The 23841-nt window shown below is 39.5% G+C and overlaps 1 protein-coding gene across 1 annotated transcript in view; it reads left to right on the top strand.

Moving 5' to 3' along the window:
* Positions 1 to 4554: 4554 nt before the first annotated feature.
* ACOX2 (acyl-CoA oxidase 2) overlaps positions 4555 to 23841 on the top strand; it is a 32364-nt gene continuing 13077 nt past the window's right edge. The window contains exons 1-9 of the mRNA XM_007427408.4: positions 4555 to 4935; positions 10008 to 10184; positions 11843 to 12005; positions 12506 to 12657; positions 15068 to 15175; positions 15526 to 15645; positions 16577 to 16692; positions 17525 to 17697; positions 21993 to 22155. Coding sequence (XP_007427470.1) covers positions 10025 to 10184; positions 11843 to 12005; positions 12506 to 12657; positions 15068 to 15175; positions 15526 to 15645; positions 16577 to 16692; positions 17525 to 17697; positions 21993 to 22155 — 1155 coding nt within the window. The 5' untranslated portion in view covers positions 4555 to 4935; positions 10008 to 10024. The remainder of the gene's footprint in view (positions 4936 to 10007; positions 10185 to 11842; positions 12006 to 12505; positions 12658 to 15067; positions 15176 to 15525; positions 15646 to 16576; positions 16693 to 17524; positions 17698 to 21992; positions 22156 to 23841) is intronic.

Genomic DNA, 23841 nt, shown 5'->3' on the forward strand with positions numbered 1-23841 from the left:
GGAGTACATTTCATTAATGCACCCTGTTAGTTTTTCTTTTAACACCTACAGCTTTTATTGGACTGTCTGTGCTCAAAAGGTCACAAAGTAATCAGAGGACGTGAAAAGTCCTTCATTCCTTTTTATCAGTGCCCTCCTTCTCACTGGATTCCCGATAGATCCAGAGACAGTAGGAAATGTCACAGACATTCATGCATTCTCCTATTGACCCCGCTTCACTTTCCTTTGTCTGTTGTTTCCCCAATGCTGCACTTTTAATTGTGAGCACCCAGAGCTGAGACCTATCTACTTTTGCACTGTAAAAAGACAAGTCAAATGATGGTACTGGACTTATACAAGTAAATAATTCTATAGTCAGTCAGGATCACAGCCTCAGGTTTATCATTCCACCACAAGGAGGTGCTTTTATCCAATCTTTGGACAAGCAGGGTTTTTTTTAGCTTATGTATGGAACTGTAATGGAATTCTTTAGCTTATGTATGGAATTCTGTAAATTCATCCTCAGTTTTGATCCTAAGAAATAAGTGACTTGGGCTTTTGGCCTGTGACAGTTAGACACAGATCATCATTCTTGAAAACAGTTCTCTGCATTTGGCTTTGAGGGAAACCCGGCTGAGAAGTTATCTTAATTTCCACATCAATAACAGATATCAAAGTAGTGGACAGCTTCTGCCTTTTAGGACCAAGCATCAACAGTAAAGGAACAAACAGTCAAGAAATGCATTGCAGACTAGCACTTGGTAGAGTAGCCATGAAGGCCTTGGAAAAGATGTTCAAATGTCATGAGATCAGAATCTCACAAGCCATGGCATTCCCTGTGACACTCTATGGAAGTGAAAGTTAGACTTTGATGAAGCAGCATAGGAAGGGTATTGATGCTTTTGAACTCTGGTGTTGGAGAAGACTCCTGACAATACCATGGACAGCCAAGAAACAAATAAATGGATCATTGAACAAATCAACCCAGAGTTTTCACTCAAGCCACAAATGACCAGGCTCAAATTATCCTACTTCAGACACATTATACAAAGACCTAACTCTCAAGAGAAGGCTCTAATGCTGGGAAAGGTGGAAGGAAAGAGAAGAAGAGGATGACCAGCAGCAAGGTGAATGGACTCAGTTGCAGTGGCTATGAGTGTACCATTGGAAGACCTGAAATACCAGGTTAGGGCCAGATCGTCATGGAGAAAATCCATCTATGTGGTAGTCAACAGCAACTTGATGGCACATAATCAATCAATCTAACTTGAATAGCCCTTGGACTTCCTGGCAGACTTCCTTCCCAGCATTATCTAGGTCTGGCCCTGTTTAGCATTTTTAAGCTCAGCCAAAGTCAGCTAGATGCTCCACTAAGCTGCCAGAATTCCCAAGGAACATGTCCAAAGCTTGTTGTTTGATTTTACTTCCATCAGATCTAGCAGGATCTCATCATGGCAGGGGGGAGTTCCTGGGAAGGATAAGCATAGAATGTTGGGAGTGTATGCCCAGAGTATCTACTCCCAGCAGGGTCACTCAAGGTGTGAAGGTCATCCCAGCTGCCCAGCTAAAGCAAGCAGGCACCTCTGTTGGGCAGCAGCGATATAGGAAGATGCTGGAGGCAGATGATCACTTTAGTGACAATGGCAAAGGCATCAATTCATACTGTGCAGGAGAAGGCAATGGTAAACCACTCCTGTCTTTTTACCAAAAAAAAACTTGTATTGAAAATATAAAACAATTGACAATGTAGTGCAGAATGATGGGTCCCTCAGGTGGGATGAACTCAACACGCTACTGAGGAAGGGCTGAAGATCTTTCAGAGTACTAATGGTGTTTATGACATGATTAGATTAAAGCCTTCAGGACGTATAGTCGCTGATGTTGTCATACAGGAAAAGAAAATCTGAAGCTGCAAAGATAGAATTACAGTAGGAATGTGAAACAAGAAGCATGAACGCAGGAAAGTTCAACATGGTGAACAATGAAATGAACTACTACAAATTGACATCTTAGGCATCAGCAAATTGAGATGGACTGGGATCGGACACTTTCAGTCAGAAGATCACACTGTTTATTACTCAGAACATGAAAAAAAAAAAGAAGAAATTGTGTTTCTTGGAGAAATTCTTGGAGAAAATCTATCTATGTGGTCACTAGGAGTCAAAAATGACTTGATGGCACATAATAATAATAAATACTCCATGTCTCTCAGATTGTAAATCTGTATTGCTGTTTGCAAGAATCAGCTCTGTGGAAAAATATAATCTTGCTTTTAATATGTAAATTCTTTTTTTATTGCTGAATCTCTCAGTACACTTGTTTATTGCCTCTTCAGAGGCGATAAAACTTCAAAGGAGTTATGCTAATCAGTGTTTTTGATTTTCCAACAATGGGAGTTACCAGCAAATCAATGTGAGTAGCTGATTTGTGAGTAGCTCCAAACACTGCTAAGACATAGCTTGCTTAATCATGCTTTGTTGAGTAAACCACAATTGTCTCATTCCCATTGATATACTAAGCCATAATGGTTTACCACAATGGGCAGGGTCACATGAGATGCTAACACAAAACAAAATAAATCACGTATTACTTAGAATTACGTGAAGCAGGTGTGTGTTGGTATCTGTTCACACATGCATGCATAGAAGTCTAGTATCAGTTGGACATAAGTGGAAGAGTTTGGTTTAGTTGGTTGGAAATCTCTTTGTATACAAGCCGTATAACAGGTCCGTATAGTATGAGAATTCCTAGGGGTATATTGTGCAATTTTTATCCTTAACAAACAGGAATCTCCTCTAATCTTACAGAGTGCCAATGTGGAATCCATCTTCTTGAGCTGAATGAAACATTCTAGGCCAGAACATCTTTTACCTGGGGGATTCTTAGTTCCACTCAGCATTTTATGACTATATGTAGATTGTACCCTGCAACATTAATATTTACTACCAATGATACTTGCCAAATTAAGTAACTATGTATTCTGAATAACTTCTTAGCCTTCTCTCCAACTTACCTAGTCATTCTCAGATATTGCACTACAGTATAACCCTAGGCATACAGGTTTCCTTATTGTAGTTTAAAGGGCAGAACGTTCTTTATCAACAGATGCTTTAATACAGATTTCATAAATGAAAACAGAGAACTTGGCCAGTGCATCTTTATAAGCAAAATCCAGTACATTCAAAATTTAGATTTCTCCTCATGTTGTATATTTGTGTTTAAATCATCAGATGTATAGCCTAACCTTTTTCTAGGATCTCAAGATGGTATGTATAGCATTCTGTCTCCCATTTTTCCCCCAAATCACAGCCTAAGTGGGATACACTGGGAGAGATAGTGATTGACCCAACATTACCCAGTGAGCTTGACTGATGGGAACTTGAACCTGGAATACAGAATGGAGAATAATATTGATCATACTTTACAGCTTAGCATGTTCTAGCACCTTAGTTAATGGTACTTGATGCAATAAGCTACAGTAAAACAAACTAAGATTCGGCACAATGTACAAATCAGATCAATATACAGCAATGTATAAATTATTAATTTATTGCATTAAATTATCTTAGGACACTATTAGTGCTGCCAGGCACTATTATTATCCCTAATATCAACTGGAAGTTATGTGAAATGCACAAAGTTTATTTAAGAAGTCTTTCCATCCTTATTACTAGGTTTGGAGTGCTGCAATGTTTAGACTCTACTTTAGTGGATTTGATTGTAGTAGACTCCAGTTCAAGTCTTTGCTCTAGGTGGTCTAGAACAGATGGTATCTATCATGGGTGGTAAGCAGAAGGATTCTAGGTGCTGTTGGCCACTGTGTCATTTTCCTCCATAAATCAATGAACAAGTATAATGTTTTTGACGCATTTGTTTAACTGAATCTTCTTTATCTAGTACTAGGGCTTGTGTGGAGAACAGATCCCATTTTAGGTCATATTTATGCAGAAATATTGAAAACTCAAAAGGGTTCACAAACTTTTAAGCACCACTGTAAATCACAGTATGTTCTAGGAGAAAAGGTGAAATACAAATGCAATAAACAAATATTTTTTCTAGTATAAATTTAATTCCAATTCTCAACACTTTCTTGGGCTTTACTAACTACAGTGCTACAAGATTGATCGATTGATTATGTGCCATCAAATCATTTTCAACTCTTAGCAACCACATAGATTTTCTCCATGAAACTACAAAAACACTTGAAATTAAAATTGTCCAGAATGGGGGTTTACAATGGGAGTCCAGGAATATGTATGTCCTGCTTTGCATCATCCAGAATAGTGCAAACTCTATATGTTGGCTGGGGAATTCTGGGAGTTGAGGTCCAGACATCTTAAAGTTGCCAAGGTTGAAAAACACTCATCTAATCAGTAGTAAGGTCCACCGAGTGCAATGGGACTGATTCTCTGGTTAAGCACATACAGCAGCCATCCCAACTGTGTATTCCTCAGATGTGTTGGACTTCCACACTCATAATTCCCAGCAGCCTAGCCCAAAACATCTGCTCTAGGCAGCTGACTGGAGAAGCTTGTGTGTTTCCTTCCTTCCTTCCTTCCTTCCTTCCTTCCTTCCTTCCTTCCTTCCTTCTCTCTCTCTCTCTTCTCTTTCAAGCTTTGTAATTTCTTCTTTCTTTCTCTTTCTTTCTCTCTCTCTTCTCTTTCAAGCTTTGTGTTTTCTTCTTGCTTGCCTCCTTCCTTCCTCCCTTCTTTTTTTTTAAAAAGCAAGCCTGTCACCGAAACGATCGCTCCCCTTTCTCCCCCCAAAGAGCAGCAACTTCCCTTTCCAAAGCGGTAGCTTGCCTTCTCTCCGGAAGGACGCGGCAGCGACTCCTCCCGAGAGAAAGAGAAGGGGAGAAAGCGGGGATCATAGAGACGGGACTGAGAAGGAGGAGGAGGTAACTCGGTAACCGAGCGAGGGCAGCGCAGTGGAGTTACTTTTTGGAAAGCTGGCAAGGTAGGTCGGGGCCGGTGTGGGCATTCAAGCCAACGCAGACTGGATGCGTCTCGGTCGCCGTTCGCGGACCAGAGGGAATGGAAAGGATTTCTTTTCTCCTGCCCTTTGCTAAAAAGTTTCCGCGAGGCGTGGGGTGAGGAAGCGCGTGGGGTGCCGATCGTGAGCCTGACTTTCCACGCTCGCGCGTTTCTGGGTAGCCGCGGACCTTTTTTACAATTAGGCTGAGTTCGTGCGGGCTTTGCACAGCGTCTGCGAAACGGATCCGGTTCCTCTCGGGCGTGCAGACCTGTCAACCCGGCTTGCTGGAGGGATTGGCCGTCCGCAGGACAGCTTTGACCTGGCTTTGCAGGGCATACAGCTGGGCAGAAGGCGTGGGTTTCCGCTCGAGGGGGAAAACGCTACCCGGGTTGCGATTCGAGGCACGCTTACCTGATAGTTTGTATCTTTCGAGACTTAACTCCTGAGTAAGAGGCCTGTGCAGAGAGAGTGCGGTTTTTTGCGTGCTGGCACCTAAGGCCAGTTGACTCGGTGGAATTTATGTGGAGAAAACCCGTGTAAGTTTTGATTCAAAGTACGCAGCTAAATCCTCCCAAGAATTGTAACTGATTCATGGTTGAGCTACCAACCTAGTCGCTGAACCTCGCATGTGTTGCTTGCAAGCTTCGCTTCTTTTCTTTGATTACTTTTAATAATTCATTTTGAGACTTCGGTTTTAAGCGCTTCGCCTCCCCACCCTACCTCTCACACAAATTCGGCATGAGGCCTTCTAGAGACTTTCTTCTCTGGGCTTACGGTTCTTTGTGAGAAAGCCTCCTTCCACGCTATGGCTGTCACCAAAGGTGTTTGGGATAAGGTGCCCACACCTTGGCTGATGCAGTCCTCTCCTTCGAGTTTGTCAGACTGAAACAGGTTGCATTTTCTTTTCCCTAAATGTGCAGGTGTTTGAACTACGAATGCAAGAGGGAACTGGCAAATTGCCTTGACACAGTTGGGTAGTGATCAGGGGTGTCTGCAAGGTGCAATTTAAAAAGTCAAGATGGTGGGTCCAGTAGTCCCATCGACATTTCGCCTGTTTTTTATGTGTGTCACCTGTGAGACGTACGTTAAACATTGGTGGAGCTTTGATCACACTGTCACGGTCACCATCTTGACTTTTTTGAGCATACCCTGTGGACACCCCTAGTACTGATTAAAGCATTAGACTAGAAATTGAGCAATCGAGGGGTTTATTTATGTATTTATTATTGACAAGAAGGGAGCTAAACACATAGAATGGGCTCTAACAAAAAAGTGAAAGAAATACAGCCAAGAAAAAAACATGTTAATAAGTCATTATAACAGTAAACAATTACGATTCTATATATACTTATCTAATGCAAATATTATTCAAGTAAAGTATATATTTCTAATACATTTATATGACTATCATGGTTTTTTTTTTAACCTACTATATTTTGTATAAATGAGTTCCATAATTTATTATACTTGTCCACACAAAGTCTACATCTATAGGCAATCAGCTCATAGGTGGCAAGTGTGATCAGGTCTTCAATCCATTGAGTAAAGGGGGCCATGCATTTATGCTTCCAATGCTGCAGTATCAGTCTTGGCCATAGTAAAAGTACGGAGAATCCATTTACATTGTCCGGTTGTCAAGTTCCACGTATTAGGTACATAGTTCAAAAGAATATTATCCTCTGACAATTTTAGCTTTTGTCACACAATCATATTTATCTAGTCCACTACTTTCTCCCTAATCTTGGTAAGTATAGGACATTGGAGGGATCCAGGTTAACAAAGTTACATTCCCTTTTCCTAACTTACAATTTCACAGAAGGTTGTTAGTAGGAAATATTCTGCATTAAGTTGCTGTGAAGGACAGGTGGGATATAATTTAATACAGTCCTGAGGCCCTAAAAAGAGTGCAGAGAAGAGCAACAAAGATAAGGGGTCTGGAGGCTAAAACCTATGAAGAACAGCTAAAGGAACTAGGTATGTTTACCTTAACAAAGAGAAGACTGAAGGGAGATACGTAGCAGTGTTCCAATACTTGAAGGGCTGCCACAGGGATGAGGGAGTTGATTTATTCTCCATAGCACCTGAGCGTGGGACAAGAAGCAATGGGTGGAAGCTCGTCAGAGAGAGATCTAACCTGGAAATAAGCAGGAATTTCCTAACAGTGAGAGCTATTAAGCAGTGAAACAGCTTGTCTCCCAGAGTTGTGGGTGCTCCATCGCTGGAGGTATTCAAAGAAAGATGGGACAACCATTTGTCTGAGATGGTCTGAGGACTCCTGCCTTGGGCACCAGGTTGGACTAGAAGACCTCCAAGGTTCCTTCCAACCCTATAATTCATTGGTTCAATTAAATTATTGGTTCTACTTAGATAAATTACTGTTTTAATAGAGAATGTCAGAGTCTGCACACTCGATCCCAAAGTTCAGTAAATCCTCTGGAGACCAAAAGTTCCATCAGAGATTTCTTTATTCAGGAGAAGCGTACAGCATCATAGTTTGTTGAGTCTAATTCTACAAAACAAACCCTAATTTCCCCCCCTTCTAGGTTTTCTTTCCCGCTTGCAACTCTTCGCGCCTTGCCCCGGTTCTCACACCTCCTGGCCTTGGATGTCTGTTTCAAGATAGAGATAACGGCACCTGGCCTCCTCTCCCCCCTTTTTATGGCAGGTCAAGCAACCAGTTTAAAATAATATTCCCACTATTCTACTATTGATCTATGCGTAGCAATAAAAGTAAAAGCAATAAAAAACAATTGAAGGTTCTGGCTTGCGTAGATCCTGACAGAGACCTTACATTTTTTAAAAATAGCTTTCTTTCATTGAGATTGGTTGCTGAAGTCATGTAAGAGTGAAAATAAAAATAAAGTGTGTCTTGAGATGTACAGTAGGTGACATGCAAAAGGCTTTATTTGTCTTCCTTCACCTTGAACATTTGTCTTTTTGTTAGTGTTCTATTAATGTGTCACTTATAGGCCAGTGCAAAGGTTAAATTTTGCAGTGCAGTGCCTGTTAGTTTGCAAGACGGTATGATGTGGCTGCAAGAAAAAAGTAAGAACAATTCTTTTAAAGATGACAGATTTTTCAGTGGCATTCCTCACAATATTGTCCTTCTTTTATAAGAAAGCCATTATAGGAAATAACATTTTCCAGTTGGGTGTCACAGAAGTCATAGTTAAAATGTTTTTCTAAAAATTATATAGGTTATCAGATAGCATTGTGGGGATGTTGACATGTATTTTAGGAAGCTTCCTAAGAAAAAGAAAAGAATAAATGTCTATATGTAATTATATAAAGATTCTTAAAGACAAAGGCTAAGCTGGCATTTAATTAATAATGATTTATTAAATAATCCACAATTAAATGAATCCACATAAAATGCCAGGCCAAAAAAGAGAGTTTATTATAGCTGGACATATATAAGATGCTAAGCCAAAACCAAATTTAAGCACCTTGATCTGGTTTACACATTATGCTATGGTTTAGAATCGAAAATCATTTGAAGATGGCAAGATTATAAATATTTCTCTTACATAACGTATGGAACACACAGCATGCTGAGAGTCTTTGTTAAACTACAACAACTTTATTGGATACAGTTTCCTTAAGCATTATGCATTCACATATGCACACATAGGTGTTTACTCACTATGAATTGGCCCTTTTGGTAAGGGGTTTGGGAGACAGGAGGTGCCAACATACTTGAATGGCGAAGTCTGTCAACGTGAGGTCTCTTACAGCTTTCTTTTTCATCTTTTGCCAACAATATCCATCACACCTTCCTTTCTACATCACATCAGTTTTTCATTGACCATTACATAACCTATTGCATGATGGTTCTTATCTCTGGTATCTGGTATCCAGACCTGGTCAGCTGGCTTTCTTGATTTCACCCACTGTGATATCTGCATTTTTCCTTGGGTTCAAATTCTGTTCATCTGTTTCATTTCTTGAGCATTTTGGAAATGTTTGATTTGTGCTTGAATAAAGCAGAGGAACACATCATAAAAGTACAGCAGTTATAAATACATCAATGCTTTGATGAGCTCCAGTTATGTTGGCACACAAAAATACCTTGATGAGCGCCAGGTATTTTTGGCCCATAAGAGGTGGATGGCTTCAATGCTTTATACTAGGGCTAGGCAAATCATTCAAGGGGTGTTTTGCAAAATGAGTGCAGTCCCCTTCAGAACCTGCTGCTTGAAGCATTGAGGTAGATGTGCCTTTTGAAGCTTGGCTTGGCCATTTTCAGGTTCTCCCCATATCATCTAAGCATACAGAGAAGCCCTTCAGCAGTTATCTGAATGGAACTGCCTACGTTACTGCACAGGTATGCTCAGAAGACATGGAGAGAGCTCTGAACTGGCTGCTCCAAACCTTAGAGAATTGTGGCTTCCTTAAGGCTTCAAGATTTAGAGGGATGCTTTGGTTGCTTCACAAAGCATCCACCTAAAGGATTTGCACAGCTCAATTATTAGTTGGAGTTACAAAAGGATCTGTTGCACAAAAATTATCAGATATCTTAACACCTTCATATTTGCATGGTAGAAACTTGGTGGCAAATTATTGAGATGTCTGCATTTTCCTGCAAGGTTATGAAACAACTTTAGGGATGAGATCACTGAAATCCTGATCATTTAAAACATTATTTATATTTAATTGGGATGAGGTGAGGACAACTGCATATAGAAATGTCATGGGTGCTTTGACATCCGTGTCACCCGTGACATTGCCAGTAGAACATGATAACGCTACTGGTAATCACAATGAACAGATTCATCCCTAGGAGTTAAGTAGAATATATCAAGTGATGTTTGAGATACTCACAAATAGACTCATGCACTGATAGTGCAATCTAGTGAATGATTATTCAGAATAAATCCCACTGTGTTTGAAATTGGTTATACCCAGCAGGAAAGTACATATAGGATTGTTTTGATAGTCTCCTGGGCCTATTTCTAAGAAAGCATCCTTTCTATACTCAGATTGTTGGTTAGTTAAAATTTCCTTATGAGACCTGAGAAGACCCTTAGATAACTAATTTCGGCTGCATTTCACAGGTTCTTAAGTATTCAAAATGGAAGCACAGAAGGCAAATACATTTTCCCCAAATTCTCTGGGACAAGATGTGAATCCTGATCTTGACATTGAACGAAAAAATATCTCTTTCACCATTGAGCGCCTTACCAATATACTGGATGGTGGAGCAGAAAACACCAAGATCCGGAGAGAAGTCGGTTAGTAGATAACTCAAAAGAGCTCATGACAAATTTAACAGCTTTTTGTTTTTTGTTTGACCTGTGTGTGTCTCTCTCTATCCTATGGACATCCTCCATCATTGCAATGCTGCATATGTTTTTTTCAGGCTGGAGTTATTTCTTTGATTTTAGGCTGTAGCAGCCAAAACAAGCAGCAGACATGAAAGCCAGGCTAACTGCATTCTATGTAGTCTTTGGAACTTAGCTTATGAAATTATCAGTTTTAAAGGAAAAAAGAGTAAGTCCTCTTGATCAAGGAGAAAAACATGCAAAAAAAAAAGTGTGCACATAGAATTCAGCAACAAAGAGGATCTTGACTGGAGATTTTTGTTTTTAATGTCAACAGAAGAATTTTTATGTTTCACAAAGTTCTTGTCCTATCCCTGTTGCTGAGAAAAACCATGTGGTTCAGCATCAGAGAATATATTTTACATACAGAAGATTCCAAGTTCAGTCTAATCCAGAAATCCTGAGTATATACTACAGTCAGTCCTAACTAGTTGGGTCAATGTTCTGACAGAGCATTCCTTAGTAAACCTGTGAGTTTTGCAACAAATTATCATTACAAATGATCTTCATATTTTCAAGAGGGTGGTATGTAATATCACAGCACCCTTAGTGGTAATACTTGCTTCTTTGCCCTATGATACAAAATATAATCTGAAATCTGTAAAATGAATAGTAACAAATTCATTAAATCTGAAATCTGTCCTTCTCAGGCCAAGGCTGAAGAACAGATCACTGGTTGTGACATCTAGGCTGATTTTGGGCCTTTGTAATTACTACTCCCATTTTCACTTTTTATACATTGTCACTTGTTGAAAAATCCTGAAAACTTGCATAACCTCTTGGGAGTTGGCTTGGCTCTAAATATATCATTGTGAAACTATGGATCTTGGTAATTTACTCTTTAGAGAGCCACTGCAGCTATCGTTTAAAAAAAATAAATTAAGCCAGTCAAATTAAAAAAAATAGTCATCTTTAATTAAAGAATTGTGAATGTTGAGGTTAGAACTCACAGAGTACACTAAAGTCAGTGCGTGTGTGTGACTTCGAGTCAGTCTTGACTCGTGGCAAGTGCCTGGACAAGTCCCTGCAGTTTTCTTGGCAAGATTTTTCAGAAGTGATTTGCCCTGGCCTCCTCCTCCTTCCTAGGGCTGAGAGAAGGATTGGCCCAAGGTCCCCAACTGGCTTTGTGCCCAAGGTGGTAGCCTGATGCCTTAACCACTGCACCCAACTGGCTCTCATTACATCATAGGTGCTACAAAATAATTTTGGGCTATAGTTTATGTCTTTTTCACTGCTTACCCTTGGTATTAAGTAATGCATGCTAAATAAATCTGAATGTATTGTATGTTTCACCTTTTTGTGATTCCTTTGCTGCCATATTGGAATGTTTTTTCCATTCAAAAGTACTACTGATCAACATAGAAACAACATTATCTGTAGAGGCAGCGATTTTGGAAGTAGCAGCTAAACTTTCCTCCAGTTTAAACTTGCAGAAGCAACCAGAAGTTCCTACAGTCATTTGCAACACTCCAGGGAATTCTTTATGGCAGGATCTGAGGAAATAACTGAAAATACTGTCATGCCCTTCCTATCCCATCCTGTGCTGAAAGAGTGGTTGTATTCAACAGAGGCTGTGCTCCAGGCTGATCCAGAATTTAGCCAAGAAAACCAGTATTTCCAGAACCAAAATGAAAGATATGAAAATGCTATCAGAAAATCTGTTTACTTCTTACAAAAGAAAGCTGAAATGGGATGGAAGGAAGATGGCCCAGAACAGAAGTACTGCTATAGGTAATTTGAATTCTGTAGTACTTTTTCCTACATCAGTGAGTACAGAAACACATTGTATTCCTTAATAGATTTGGACAGCTGCAATCGTAACCACACGTTACAAGACATGTGACCTACTGAAAGCAGCAGGATTTACATGCATAGGATTGCAATGTAAACTAATTACATTACTGGAAGCAATTAGGTATTAATTTTGTTTTCTGCTCTGAGTATTTTCTTGGAGGCTGTGTGCAGGGATAATGAGAGGGGCAGATGCTGGGTTAGGGAAATGGGTTAGCAAGCTTTTTCAAGTGGTTTGTGGTTGCAATTTTTAGAAAAGGGGAAAGCAACACAACTTGAAATACTTCTAGAAAGAAACAGATCTCACTGATGGAAGCTAAACAGGATTGCTCCACTGAAATTTTAAACACCTCCCCCTCACTGTCTACTAATGAATTGTGTATTGAACACATGTTTGTGGGTCAGTGTTAAGAGATATAATGGCATCTGTGTTTTTGCAGGTTTCTTAGTAACGATTTGGCATTTAACATACACATAGTCTTTATGAAGAGCATTTTGGCATTAGGCACCAGTGAACAAATCAACAAATGGATTCCCTTAGCAAAAAAGTATTTCATCATAGGAACCTATGCCCAGACTGAATTGGGACATGGTAAGTGTCCTTGGCAGGTAAAGTGATCCAGATCTTTGCTTTGATAAACTTAACGCCAGTGATTCATTAAGTGCTATTATTTGATATGAACTGACTTGCAGCTCTCCTCCTTCACTCAATACGCAGGAAGGTGAAAGAAGCAGGATTTTCTCAGTAGGACTTCTCTTGGGCAATCATAGCAAGGGCTAGGACTACTTGCCCCATTTTGTGACATCTTCAGCAGAGTCCTTTTTCTTGTTCTCACACAATAAAGTTGGATCAAGAGGATGAGCTAAATGCAAATCAAATGCTCTAAAATCCAGTTTGTTTACTGAAGTTTTGTGGAGGAGGCTGTAAGCATAATGCTTAGTGATCCTGTAATGGGAAGTAGGAATAACCTTGAGGAACAGGAGGAAGAGTCACAACCAAGGACGTGGTTAGATAAACTAAATCTGAGTCCAGGACAGAAATATAATTTGAGAAAGAATCTCAGACAGGATCTTCCCTAGTTCTCATGAAGATAAAGGGACCGGGGAAGCACATTCCGATTTGTAAGACTCTATTACTGTAACCTTATAATAAAAGTAGTATTAGCATTCATAACTCTGGATTCCTAGGCTGCTCTACCTTGAAGGGCTGACAGATCCTAATGCTACTTTCTAATGCTGTTGGGAGATCAGTAATTATAATGCACTTTTTACAGATATTGGCTAGATTCAGAATTCTTAATATGCATACCTATATGTCATTCATTGACCTATATTGTGTGCAGTGCCTCTGTTGAATATCTTGTTCCTCAAGGTGAGAGCAGCTGAAGATGATAGCTTTCTATATTTATTCTATAGTGGCTGCTTCACACAGGCAAATCAGTAATATAGTACTGAAAGTGTTAAAGATGGGCCTGGAGCTGGGGATCCATATCCTTGGGGCTGAGGAACCTTTTAAAAGCAATAGCAGCAATCTCACCCCACCATCTCTATCACATTTCCTTCATTCCTGACTTGGAGTATGCTGTAAAAACCTGTTTTTGCATATTTTCAACATACAGTAGTTCCATTTGCCAAGGTCAATCAGTTTATCAAGAGGGCTTATTGGTTAGTGCTTGTGATACCACGTATCTACTACATCATCTTCACAGCAAATTTTGCCACAGGCTTTTTTATTGTTTAAATGTTATATAGCAGAGAGTATATATGCTTATATCTGGCTCTGTGCACTGTTTTAATTTTTTTGTTTTAAGTGAAGCAGAAATGAATTTGTGCTTGCTTAACTGATTAAACAAGTCTCACCCTTTATGTGAGACTAATAACTAACAAGGATGCTAATAAAACCCATCATGGTGTGACTGTTACATCTCTGTTCGCCCTCAGTAGCTATGGAAAACTCTCGGCCTGATGTTTGAACCTAGTTTTTACAATTTATTTCACAGATTTACAGAAGCTCTCATTAATATGACAGTTTGAATTGGTTTTCATTTATGATTTTCCTCATTGTTGTATGGCCACTTCCCTCATCATAGCGTATCCCATCACCATCACCATCACTCTTTGCAATCAACTGCAGACCAAATTACATAAAGAAAAATCATTATAGAAAATAGAATGTAAAGATTAAAGAAAAAAAGTATTGGTAACCTCCATGTGTTCCAACCAGTTGGCAGCAAGCAGTTATGTTTACCAATGCTTAAGTTAGGAGGTCTAGCATTTGATCAGCTCTACGCTCTGGGCACCATCACAGGCAAAGCTTTTGCTTACGTAACTTTTAGCACAACGTCCTTTAATTCAGCTCTCTTTTACAGTCATTGAGCAGTATGAGGCAATGTCGTCAACAGCAGTGAAAGCAAAGTCCTTTCTCCAACTATCTGTTATGTTTTTTCTCTAAGCAATTTTAGGGGCTTTTAAGTCCACCTGGGTAGGCACCCAAACTCCCAGCCTATAACCAGAGATGCAGAATGATGTTAACTTTGTTGTAAAAACTCAAGCTGACCTTTAGGTCATAGCCACTTAGTGGCCACTTAGTGGCTATGAGCTCTGAAGGATGGAGTGGAAAAATTGGTCATAGTAAGCTGTTAGTCAAATTCAGCCTGACAGTGATCTTATGATTTAGCATTGAATTTCAGGGAACCTCTTATTTATTGATGTGCATGTGTATGTGTTTTAAGATTATGGATGCTGTAAGTCCGGAGGAAATTAGATTAATGTCATAATGTCAGCTTCGCTCCTGAAATCATGTCAGGAAGGTTTAAAAAATCACAACCTTACTTTTAACGGACATCCTTGCAAGGATGGAACTTGCTCATACCAAAGGAAAACTTGCTTTCATTCCTGAGGAGAGACCAGCTAGGATGCCTAAATCTTGCTAGCAAATACTCAGTCTACTGCTAGTCGTCTGGTGTCCAGAAAACTGTCACCTTTATCTTTTTGTTATAAAGGATCTAATCTTCGGGGTTTGGAGACAACAGCCACATTTGATGTGGCCACTCAGGAGTTTATTCTCAACACGCCAAGCTTCTCTGCCATGAAATGGTGGCCAGGAGACTGTAAGTAGCAAGTACACTGGTGAGTTGGATCTATATGGGAGGAATCTTTAAGTTCATTTCTTCTGTTGTTTCCCCCTGCCCCCCAGCCTTTAAGATAATTTAATGTGAAGGCTACAACTTACTCAGTGGAATCATTACAAGTGAAGACATTCCAAAATCACATAGAGCTATGAGGACTAAGCAATGAACTATTCAAGTCGATTATCAAATGTTTGGGTCTTATCTTCTTTATGACAACTTTAACATTAAATCAAATAGCTAGTGAGATTATATTAGTAAGATCTGAATATTCTAGTTTATTTTTTAAGCAAGTGATAATTTCTTTTCTCCCCTTCCCTTTCTTATTGCAGTGGGGCGAAGTGCAACTCATGCTGTGGTTTTTGCTCAGCTTTATCTGAAAGAACGTTGTTATGGCATGCATCCATTCATCGTACAAATTCGCAGCCTCAGAGATCATTCTCCAGCTCAAGGTAATGTTCTTCTGAAGTTCTTGATAAGAGTAAGCTAGGCATGTTTTCATTCTCCCAGACACTGGGCATTAATCACCATGAACCTAAGAGTGCTAAATTCTCTTTATGATCTGTCTAGAATCTCCCTAAGTATCAATGTAAGACTACTCTGTAGTTTCCTAGATTTTTCTTTTTCCCCTTTCTGAAGACAGAGTCACCATTTGCTCTCCTCCAGACGTCTTGCATTTCACCACTTCTCCTGGATTTTTCATGCAACACCCTTCTGTTTTTGGTTGCCTGAGGGAACATATGCCCTTAGTTGAGAAACACTAAACCAATGTAAGAGGTCAATAGCTCTGTCTGATATTTTTGTTTCCTCTTATTTTGAAAGTATCTAAAGAAGCCCTTTTTGTTATACTTAGCATCCTTTTCTAACCTCAGCTCATTCTGAGCTTTTGCTTTCCTGACACCATCTCTGTTGTTCCAGGTTACCTGCTTGTACTCTTCCTTCTCATATGGATCCTTTCCATACATAAAGAGATGTGAGGGAATGCAAGCAGGTGAAGGGCTAGTGAAACCGCTGCAAAATGGACTGCAAAAGAATGCATTGCAGAAGATCAGAAAACTTAAAAATTTAGCCCGTAATTGTACACATATTGTCCAGAGAGAAGTGCCATTGAATTCAGTGGTATTACTTCTGAATAGACACGTACAAGAGATAAGAGAAGGAAGCTTATTAAAAACATTTTTTTCTCTTTCTCCAAACTGCCTAGCTTCTTGCTCAACTTTTTCAGTAGTAGTCTTAAGTGATTTCCCAGCAAAGCCTTCCACTAAACCTGGCCCCCTTAGCATTTCTTTTAACAAACTAGTTTTGTATCCCCATTGTACAACAGAAGATTTTCATTTTATGAAATCAAGTTAATGTTTTCATTTTGCTTCTTTTATTCCTCAGGAATAACTATAGGGGATATTGGTCCCAAAATGGGCTTTCAGAATATCGACAATGGCTTTCTCATCCTGAAGAATGTCCGTGTTCCAAAAGAAAACATGCTGGCCAGGTTCTCTCAGGTATAGATAGATAGCTCTCAGGTATTCCAGTCAGTTTCAGAATACCAAAGATCATGGAATTCTGGAACCTGGTTCAGAATTTTGAAAGAATGTTAGTAAATCTTCCTTCCTTCCTTCCTCCCTCCCTCTCTCCCTCCCTTTGAAATTGTTCTAACCATGGCTGCAGAATGTTGAAATGTAAAGATTTGAGCCCTGGATACCCTGCCTACTGTTGTTGTTGTTATCTCAGCTTGTTCACCACTGAATCCAGCAGGACTCCTGGTGGTTAATCGTACAATAAAACTTCTATAGTAAGAATTAAATAAACTTACACAGAACATCTCTGGTGTGATAAGAATAAAACATCCACCATAGAATAATCATGTCAAATGAAGTAATAGTCAGTCACCAACTAAACATATCCCAACATCCTATCAGCTCAGAAATATTTTGTAGAAGAGCTAGTTTTGATCATCATTTTTAATGTAAATCAAAAAAGAACACTCAAATCAAATTATTCAGTTTTTGTAATGAATTTTCATTTATAGAGTTATTTTGGGGGTTAATATCTAGCCCAAGTAGTCTTTGGTTCATATTAAGTATACCACACTTCACCCATAGCTTTAATATGGATGAAGAAGAAATGTTGGTCTGTATTTGCTTCTCAGTTGCAGTCACTGGCAATGTTATATTTTCACTGGCAATGTTATGTTTTCTTTCTCATACTCACCAAAATATGCAGGATTTAGGAATAAATTCTGCAGATTATTTTAAAAGTGTTTCATAATGCCTATCACTTCTCTTCCCCAATATCCGTTCTTTTTTTTTTTTTAAAAAAAGTCTTATCTTCCAGGTTCTACCAGATGGTCAATATAAGAAACAAGGATCTGAGAAGATCAACTATTTGACTATGATTGTGATACGTGTGACCATGATTCAGACTGAAATTGTCCCCAATTTGATGAAGGCTTGTACCATTGCTATCCGATATTCCGTGGTGCGTCGGCAATCTGAGTTAAAGCCTGGGTACGATATGAAAAGAGGGAAATGCTCCTGTCTGGATGCTTAATTTCCCATACACACACACACACACACACACACACATACTGTTGTGCTCCTTTTACAATATTGTTTTTGATTTTGGGCAGGGATAGGCAACTGGTGGCATGCTGTATGTTGCTGGACTACAATTTTCAGCACCTATTCTGAACTCTAATGCCTAGCTGTTATACTCCTGCTCAAGCATGGGAAAATAATTTTAGAGATCTTTGGGAGGGATCCAGATGACCCACAATTATTTCTGATTTTCCCATGGATGCCATAATCACGACTTCCCAACTTGGATCCATGTCACTACAAAAGAAATGCTTTCCACAATACATTAGTATAAATCCAGGAAGTCACCTGGCATTGATTATAACTTAGTTGAGTTTATCAAATTCATTGGTGGGTTCCATTATTAGCTGCCCTGTGTACCCAGTAAATAATTTTGATATGATTCTTTCTGATTGGAACAAAGCAATCCTTCTTATTTTTAAACAGATCAAGGTCAATGACCTAGGAAACTATACATTTGCTGTCAATCATGGGAGTAACAGCTTCAATTCCTTCAGAAATTGGAGATGTACTCACTGATTCTTAAACAGCATTTGGAGAAAACTGCTCAATCTTAAACCATTGTTTGACAGTCCTCCAACTCATTAAAAAAAAATACTAAGAAGCCTTAAAGGGTGAGCTTTTGCAGCCTTCATGGATCTGAATGCAACATTTGATTCTATTCTATGGATCTGAATGCAACATTTGATGTTATGGTAGAAATTGGAGACTGTATTGATAAAAGGCTGCTTTAGCTTATTAAGGCTTATATACAGTAGCAGTGCCCTGTTTTAGTTCAGATTTGGCCATGCAGGACACCTGTTTGCTATCTCCGTGTCTAGAGGAGTTAGGTAAAAATGTGTTTTCCTAGCTCTTACTTTGTTCAATTTATAGTTTTGAATTATCTGAAAAGTATCTTAAATGAACCTAATGTATATTTGCCGAAACCTGATAAGAAAAACTATGTTTAGATGTATGCAGATGTTCTCTTGTTCTAGACCTGGGATTAAGTATTTACTACTTAAATGTTCCTCTTATTGCAACAGCAATTCCTTATGGTTCAGTTATGGCAGATAAAGAATTTGGTCCTTAAGAAGAAGTTTACTCCACAAATGCTGTTACTAGATGATCAAATATTGGAAGAATTAAAATGGATATTATCAAAATTGGGCAGTAGCTGGTTCATGAGAAGATAAGGGGTGGGCAAGCCAAGCCAGAGAGATGAGGCTGGCAGGACCCAAGTCCTCAGAGTTGGGAGAGGGGTTGCCGCTCCTCCTGCTTGACTCATCAAGGAGTAGAAGGGAACATCTGGCTTCACAGCCTCTGGCATTTCTGGGTTACCACTGTCTGGTGCTTTGGCAGGTTGTACAACTGCCCTTTCACCCATTGACATGTGCTGCCTGCTATGTCCCACTGGAGGCTGAGTGCAGAGGTGGGAAGCCTGAGTCTTGATTCAGCCAGGACCAACTTGTTGACTGTAAAAGGCACTAGATTACTTCCTTCCTCCATGGTACTTAGGAAAAATATGACAACTGTGCATGAACTGGACTGAAGCTTTGGGTGCACTGCAGTACATCCATGGAACATCACTGGCATGTGAGCTGCTCTGGCTCCCAGTGGGCTTTCAGGTACAGTTCAAGGTGCTGGTTGTCACTTTTAAAGCCCTACATGGCGTAGGGCCAGATTACTTTTGGGATCACCAGAGGTTTCTGCCCACCTTGCTAGGACTGGTAGACTAGGCATGCTCCAGGTACCATCAATAAACAGTGTCATCTGGAAGGTCCCTGGAAGCATGCCCTCTCTGTTAGGGTGACTGCCATATGAAATGGCCTCCCCTGAAATATGGACAGCCCCTACTCTATTGGCCTGTAATGGTTTGTAGGAATAACCTTGGGAGATAGGGAGAAGAGATACAGCCAAGGGAACGGTCAGATAAAAGGCAACTTAGCCCGAAGAAGGAATGTGGACGGGGCACGCAGCTCAGAAGGGACCCTCCCTAGTTTCTTGAGCTGTAAAGGGGACAAGGGGAGAAATGTACTTTCAGATTTGCAAGATTCTGTTAATGTAACCTTACAATAAAGTAGAATTAGCTCATCTGGCCATGCTTCCTGTTTGGTCTACCTCTCAAGGCTGACATGGCCTTTCACAAAGCTATTGAAGGCATTGGGGTCAGGATGTTCAATGCTACTGAAAGCATAAGGGCTCTGGCATGGGAGTATGTGATTAGTGGTTTTGTGGTTTCACCAAGCCTAAATACAGTTGTGTGTCGGGGGGGGGGGCTAATAGAATTCTTTGTATTTATCTTGCTCACCGCCCAGAGATTCCTGGATAGATGGGCAGCCATATAAATTGGATTAATAGATAAACAATTTAACTAAATAATCCTCTAGGTTAAAAGTTTCCTTTTGTGGTCTTTGCATATAAAGTTGTGCTTCCAAGAAACCTTCAGTTATTCAAACTGCTGTTCTTCATTTGGGTTTTTGCTTTTTATACTCAAGAGTGCTAGCATGCTTCCACTGCAATTAAATCTTTGGCATTAAAGTAACCTCTCAACATCTTTATTGAAGTACTGTTTGGATTAAGGGAATGACTTCTTATCCAACTGTCATACAAGTTAACTTCTTACTTACCATTTTATATGCCTCAAATATTAATCAAATGTATAACTCACTGAAGCAACCAAGGATTTGAATCAGTTATGTGTGGCTTGTCCTGAAGCTGTGGCTGGGAGTATATATCTTTAGGACACCCTTAGAGTTCTTGTCATCTCTTTCTTCAGATGGTCACAATTGTTCCTTGGTGACACCAAAGGCCCCAAAAGCTCATGGTATTGTTCTGTTCTGCTTTCTCAATCAGGAGGGTATATTTCAGAATTTGCGCCAATAAAGAAAGGACTTTGGGATATTCCCTTCAGAATGACTGTTCATGCTTAATCATATTGTTCAAGACACTCTGGCATTTTCAGCCTATCTGAGTAGCTTTCTTGTAATTACCTATCTCACTACCTTGTCTGAGACAAGACAGAAGATACTCCCCTGACAAGTTCTGGAGGAAAGATAAGCTGGACATTCCCTGCCTTTGAGGTCTTGTCCTTGTAATGAACAGCAAGTTGAGTCTATAGAACATGTTCTTCTGGTCTGCAATGTTTCTGCTGGAGCCTGCCAGAAATTGATTACGGCTATATAAATTACATTGCCAGGCAGCTTCCCTCAGTTTTATTTAAAATATTTGTTGGAAGATAACATTTCAAAGGTGATTCTTTCAATGGCTAATATTCTGTCAGTAGCTGTTACAATAAGGAAGCAACACTGATGGAGTTACTGTCCCATAGGATGGAGTAATTTGGGATCACTATACAACTGGTTTATTTATTTTTTATTTATTTATTTATTTATTGGATTTCTCCCCCGCCCATCTCCTCCACAATAGGGGACTTTGGGCAGTTCTTGTGGCTATATCTTCTGTTGTTCTTACTTTTTGTATATTAGCTTAGCTCTGATGTTCTAGTGACTGTAATCACACTTTATTACTTTAACTTAAAACAGTCCAGCTATTACAGCTAGTGGTGAGCAATGCTTGGAGTCAGAGTTTAGCAACATTCAGGTTACCATCAATGGAACCTATCCATTATGCCTTAATGTCATGTCCAAATCAATATGACATTCAGGAGTCACAGATTAAAACTCCTGGTTTAGCATGCAGGCATTGCCATTAATTGTTTTACATCTCCTCCCTTTATCCATTAAGCTTTAAATTGAGTAGGAAGCCAACATGGGTTCTTTTTGAGGAATCACCAAAGGTTAATCATGGACCATTTAGTGATAGAAACAGGAAACCACCTTAGCTCATACTGTATGATACTGGGGGACAAGAGGTGGCAAGGTGTGTTGGATCATCAACTTGTATCACCCACGGCCAGCATGTCTCATGCTAGTCTGCTGTCCTCAGGTGAAATGAAGAAGTGCAACTTCACTGTAACTAAAGTAAAATACAGTACAGTGCTCAATCCTACCATCTTCTTATTGTGACAAGGAGGGGCAGGAAGAGCAGCTCCTTCTGGAAGCTGAATTTATCTGTTTGCACTGGCTTTGCTAATGGAAACAGAAGTGTAACCAAATGAAAGCGGAACTATGGTAGAAAGCTCCTTCTGTCATCAGGGTAGTTTGAAGTTATGTGGGCATAGTTGCCATTCATCTTGGTTAACCAGCAGTGTTTCCTTTCCTCAGTGATCCAGAGGCTAAGATTTTGGACTATCAGACTCAGCAGCAGAAGCTTTTTCCTCAGCTGGCCGCTGTCTATGCCTTTCACTTTCTTTGCGACTATCTGCAGGACATTTTCAACAGATGCTACAATCACACCAAAGAAGGAAAATTTGACTTGCTTCCAGAGGTAATGTGAAAGAGAAATATACATCTTTTCATGTGTTTAGAAAACCTTTGGCCCATTTCATCTGTCGGCAAAAATATCCCTCACATATCTACTCAGAAAAAAATCTCATGGTCTTCAGTAAAAATTACTCCCAAGTTAGTTGCTGTTGGATTGGAGTGTGAGCTCTGTACTATGTCTTGAGAATCTCCCAAAATAAGGAATATTTGAGATAATGGGCAGTGGCCAGTTCCTCATACAGACGTTAGATAGACTGGCCACTAAAATTTCTTCTACCATGCGGGTGATAGGACAGCATCTTCTGCTGTTCTTGAGGGTAGTTGCTATGTGACACATACCAAGTATTCTTTTAAAAGGTGATTTTGTAGTAGTAATTGCTAAAATAGTTTGAAAGTAACCCAAAAGTATGAACAAAGTGTTAGTTCCTCTTGGCTTGCAACTTTTCCTCTTCCAAGAACTTTTTTTTTTAAATCAGAATTTGCATCCATTGTGTACGTAAGTTCCTTAATATCGTGTGGATTAAGAATTTGCTACTGAAATATGAATTGCCTACTGCATGACAATTGTTCGCAGGATGACACAAAAAATAGTGCAGCTGTTCGGCATCTGCAGTACAACTTGTAATATTTTCTTCCACAACTGATGAATGGAAGGGGAACTGGAGTTGATTTCAGCATGCAGTTAAGACTTTGGCACTCTAGTTTCAAAATACTGGAGTAACTAAAGCTGCATGTTAGCATTTAATCTGAGTTACTTCCGTTTTGGGGGGTTCCCAAAAGAGAGCTGTGTGAGATGGGAGTAGTGATACACGTGCCTGGAATCAGCATTTGCATATTCTTCCCTTTAAAAACATTTTATGGTTGGGGACATTGGCTGGGCATCGCTAAAGCTACTCCTTTACACATTGTTGCTTGGTCCCAAATAAATATGCTTTGTGTCAGGGCAACAGAAGTAAGCCCCATCTAAATGCTTTACTCATACTGTATGTGCCTATAAAATAGAAAATCTCAAATACTCCAAACAGTTAAGCAGGCACTGTACCCAGACAGTAGCAATTCCTGTGTTAAAGAATAGATTCAAGATTTCTTGAAGAAGAAATCTTCAAAGAATATTTTCTTTAAATTTCTTTAAATATTTAAATATTTAAGAACATTTCTTAAAGAATAGATTCTCAATTTCAGAGATGTCATTATATCCTAAAAATGAGAAGATGGAGCAGTATGTTTCTATATGGTCTAGATTTAACAACTTTAAGGATTTACTTAATTTTATATTATTATTATATGGATCCTTTTTCCTTTGTCGGTTTCTTTTTTCATCCTTATATTTCTTTTATCACTGAAAGTCTAGACCAGTGTTTCTCAAACTTGGCAGCTTTAAGATGTGGTGGCTGGCTGGGAAATTCTGGGAGCTGAAGTCCACACATCTTAAAGTTGCCAAGTTTGAGAAGCACTGGTCTAGACTTTTTAATTGAAATATCAATGATGGGGCTTTTTTTATTACTATTGTTTGCTGTACTTCACTAATAAAATGAATAAAAAAGCAGTCCAAAGGGATGCAGTTTCAGGAGGAATGTGATTGGAGCTTCCTCCTTGTTTGAAACAGAAGACTTTGGTTCTATGGACAGTTGTGGTTTCAAGAGATTTGTGCATTGGCTTGTTTTGCAACCACAAAACACAGGTTTCGGAC

Source organism: Python bivittatus, unplaced genomic scaffold (assembly GCF_059951505.1).
Source record: "Python bivittatus isolate LINGU-HERP-01145 unplaced genomic scaffold, Pbiv_v1 ctg000080_np1212, whole genome shotgun sequence".
NCBI lineage: Eukaryota > Metazoa > Chordata > Lepidosauria > Squamata > Pythonidae > Python > Python bivittatus.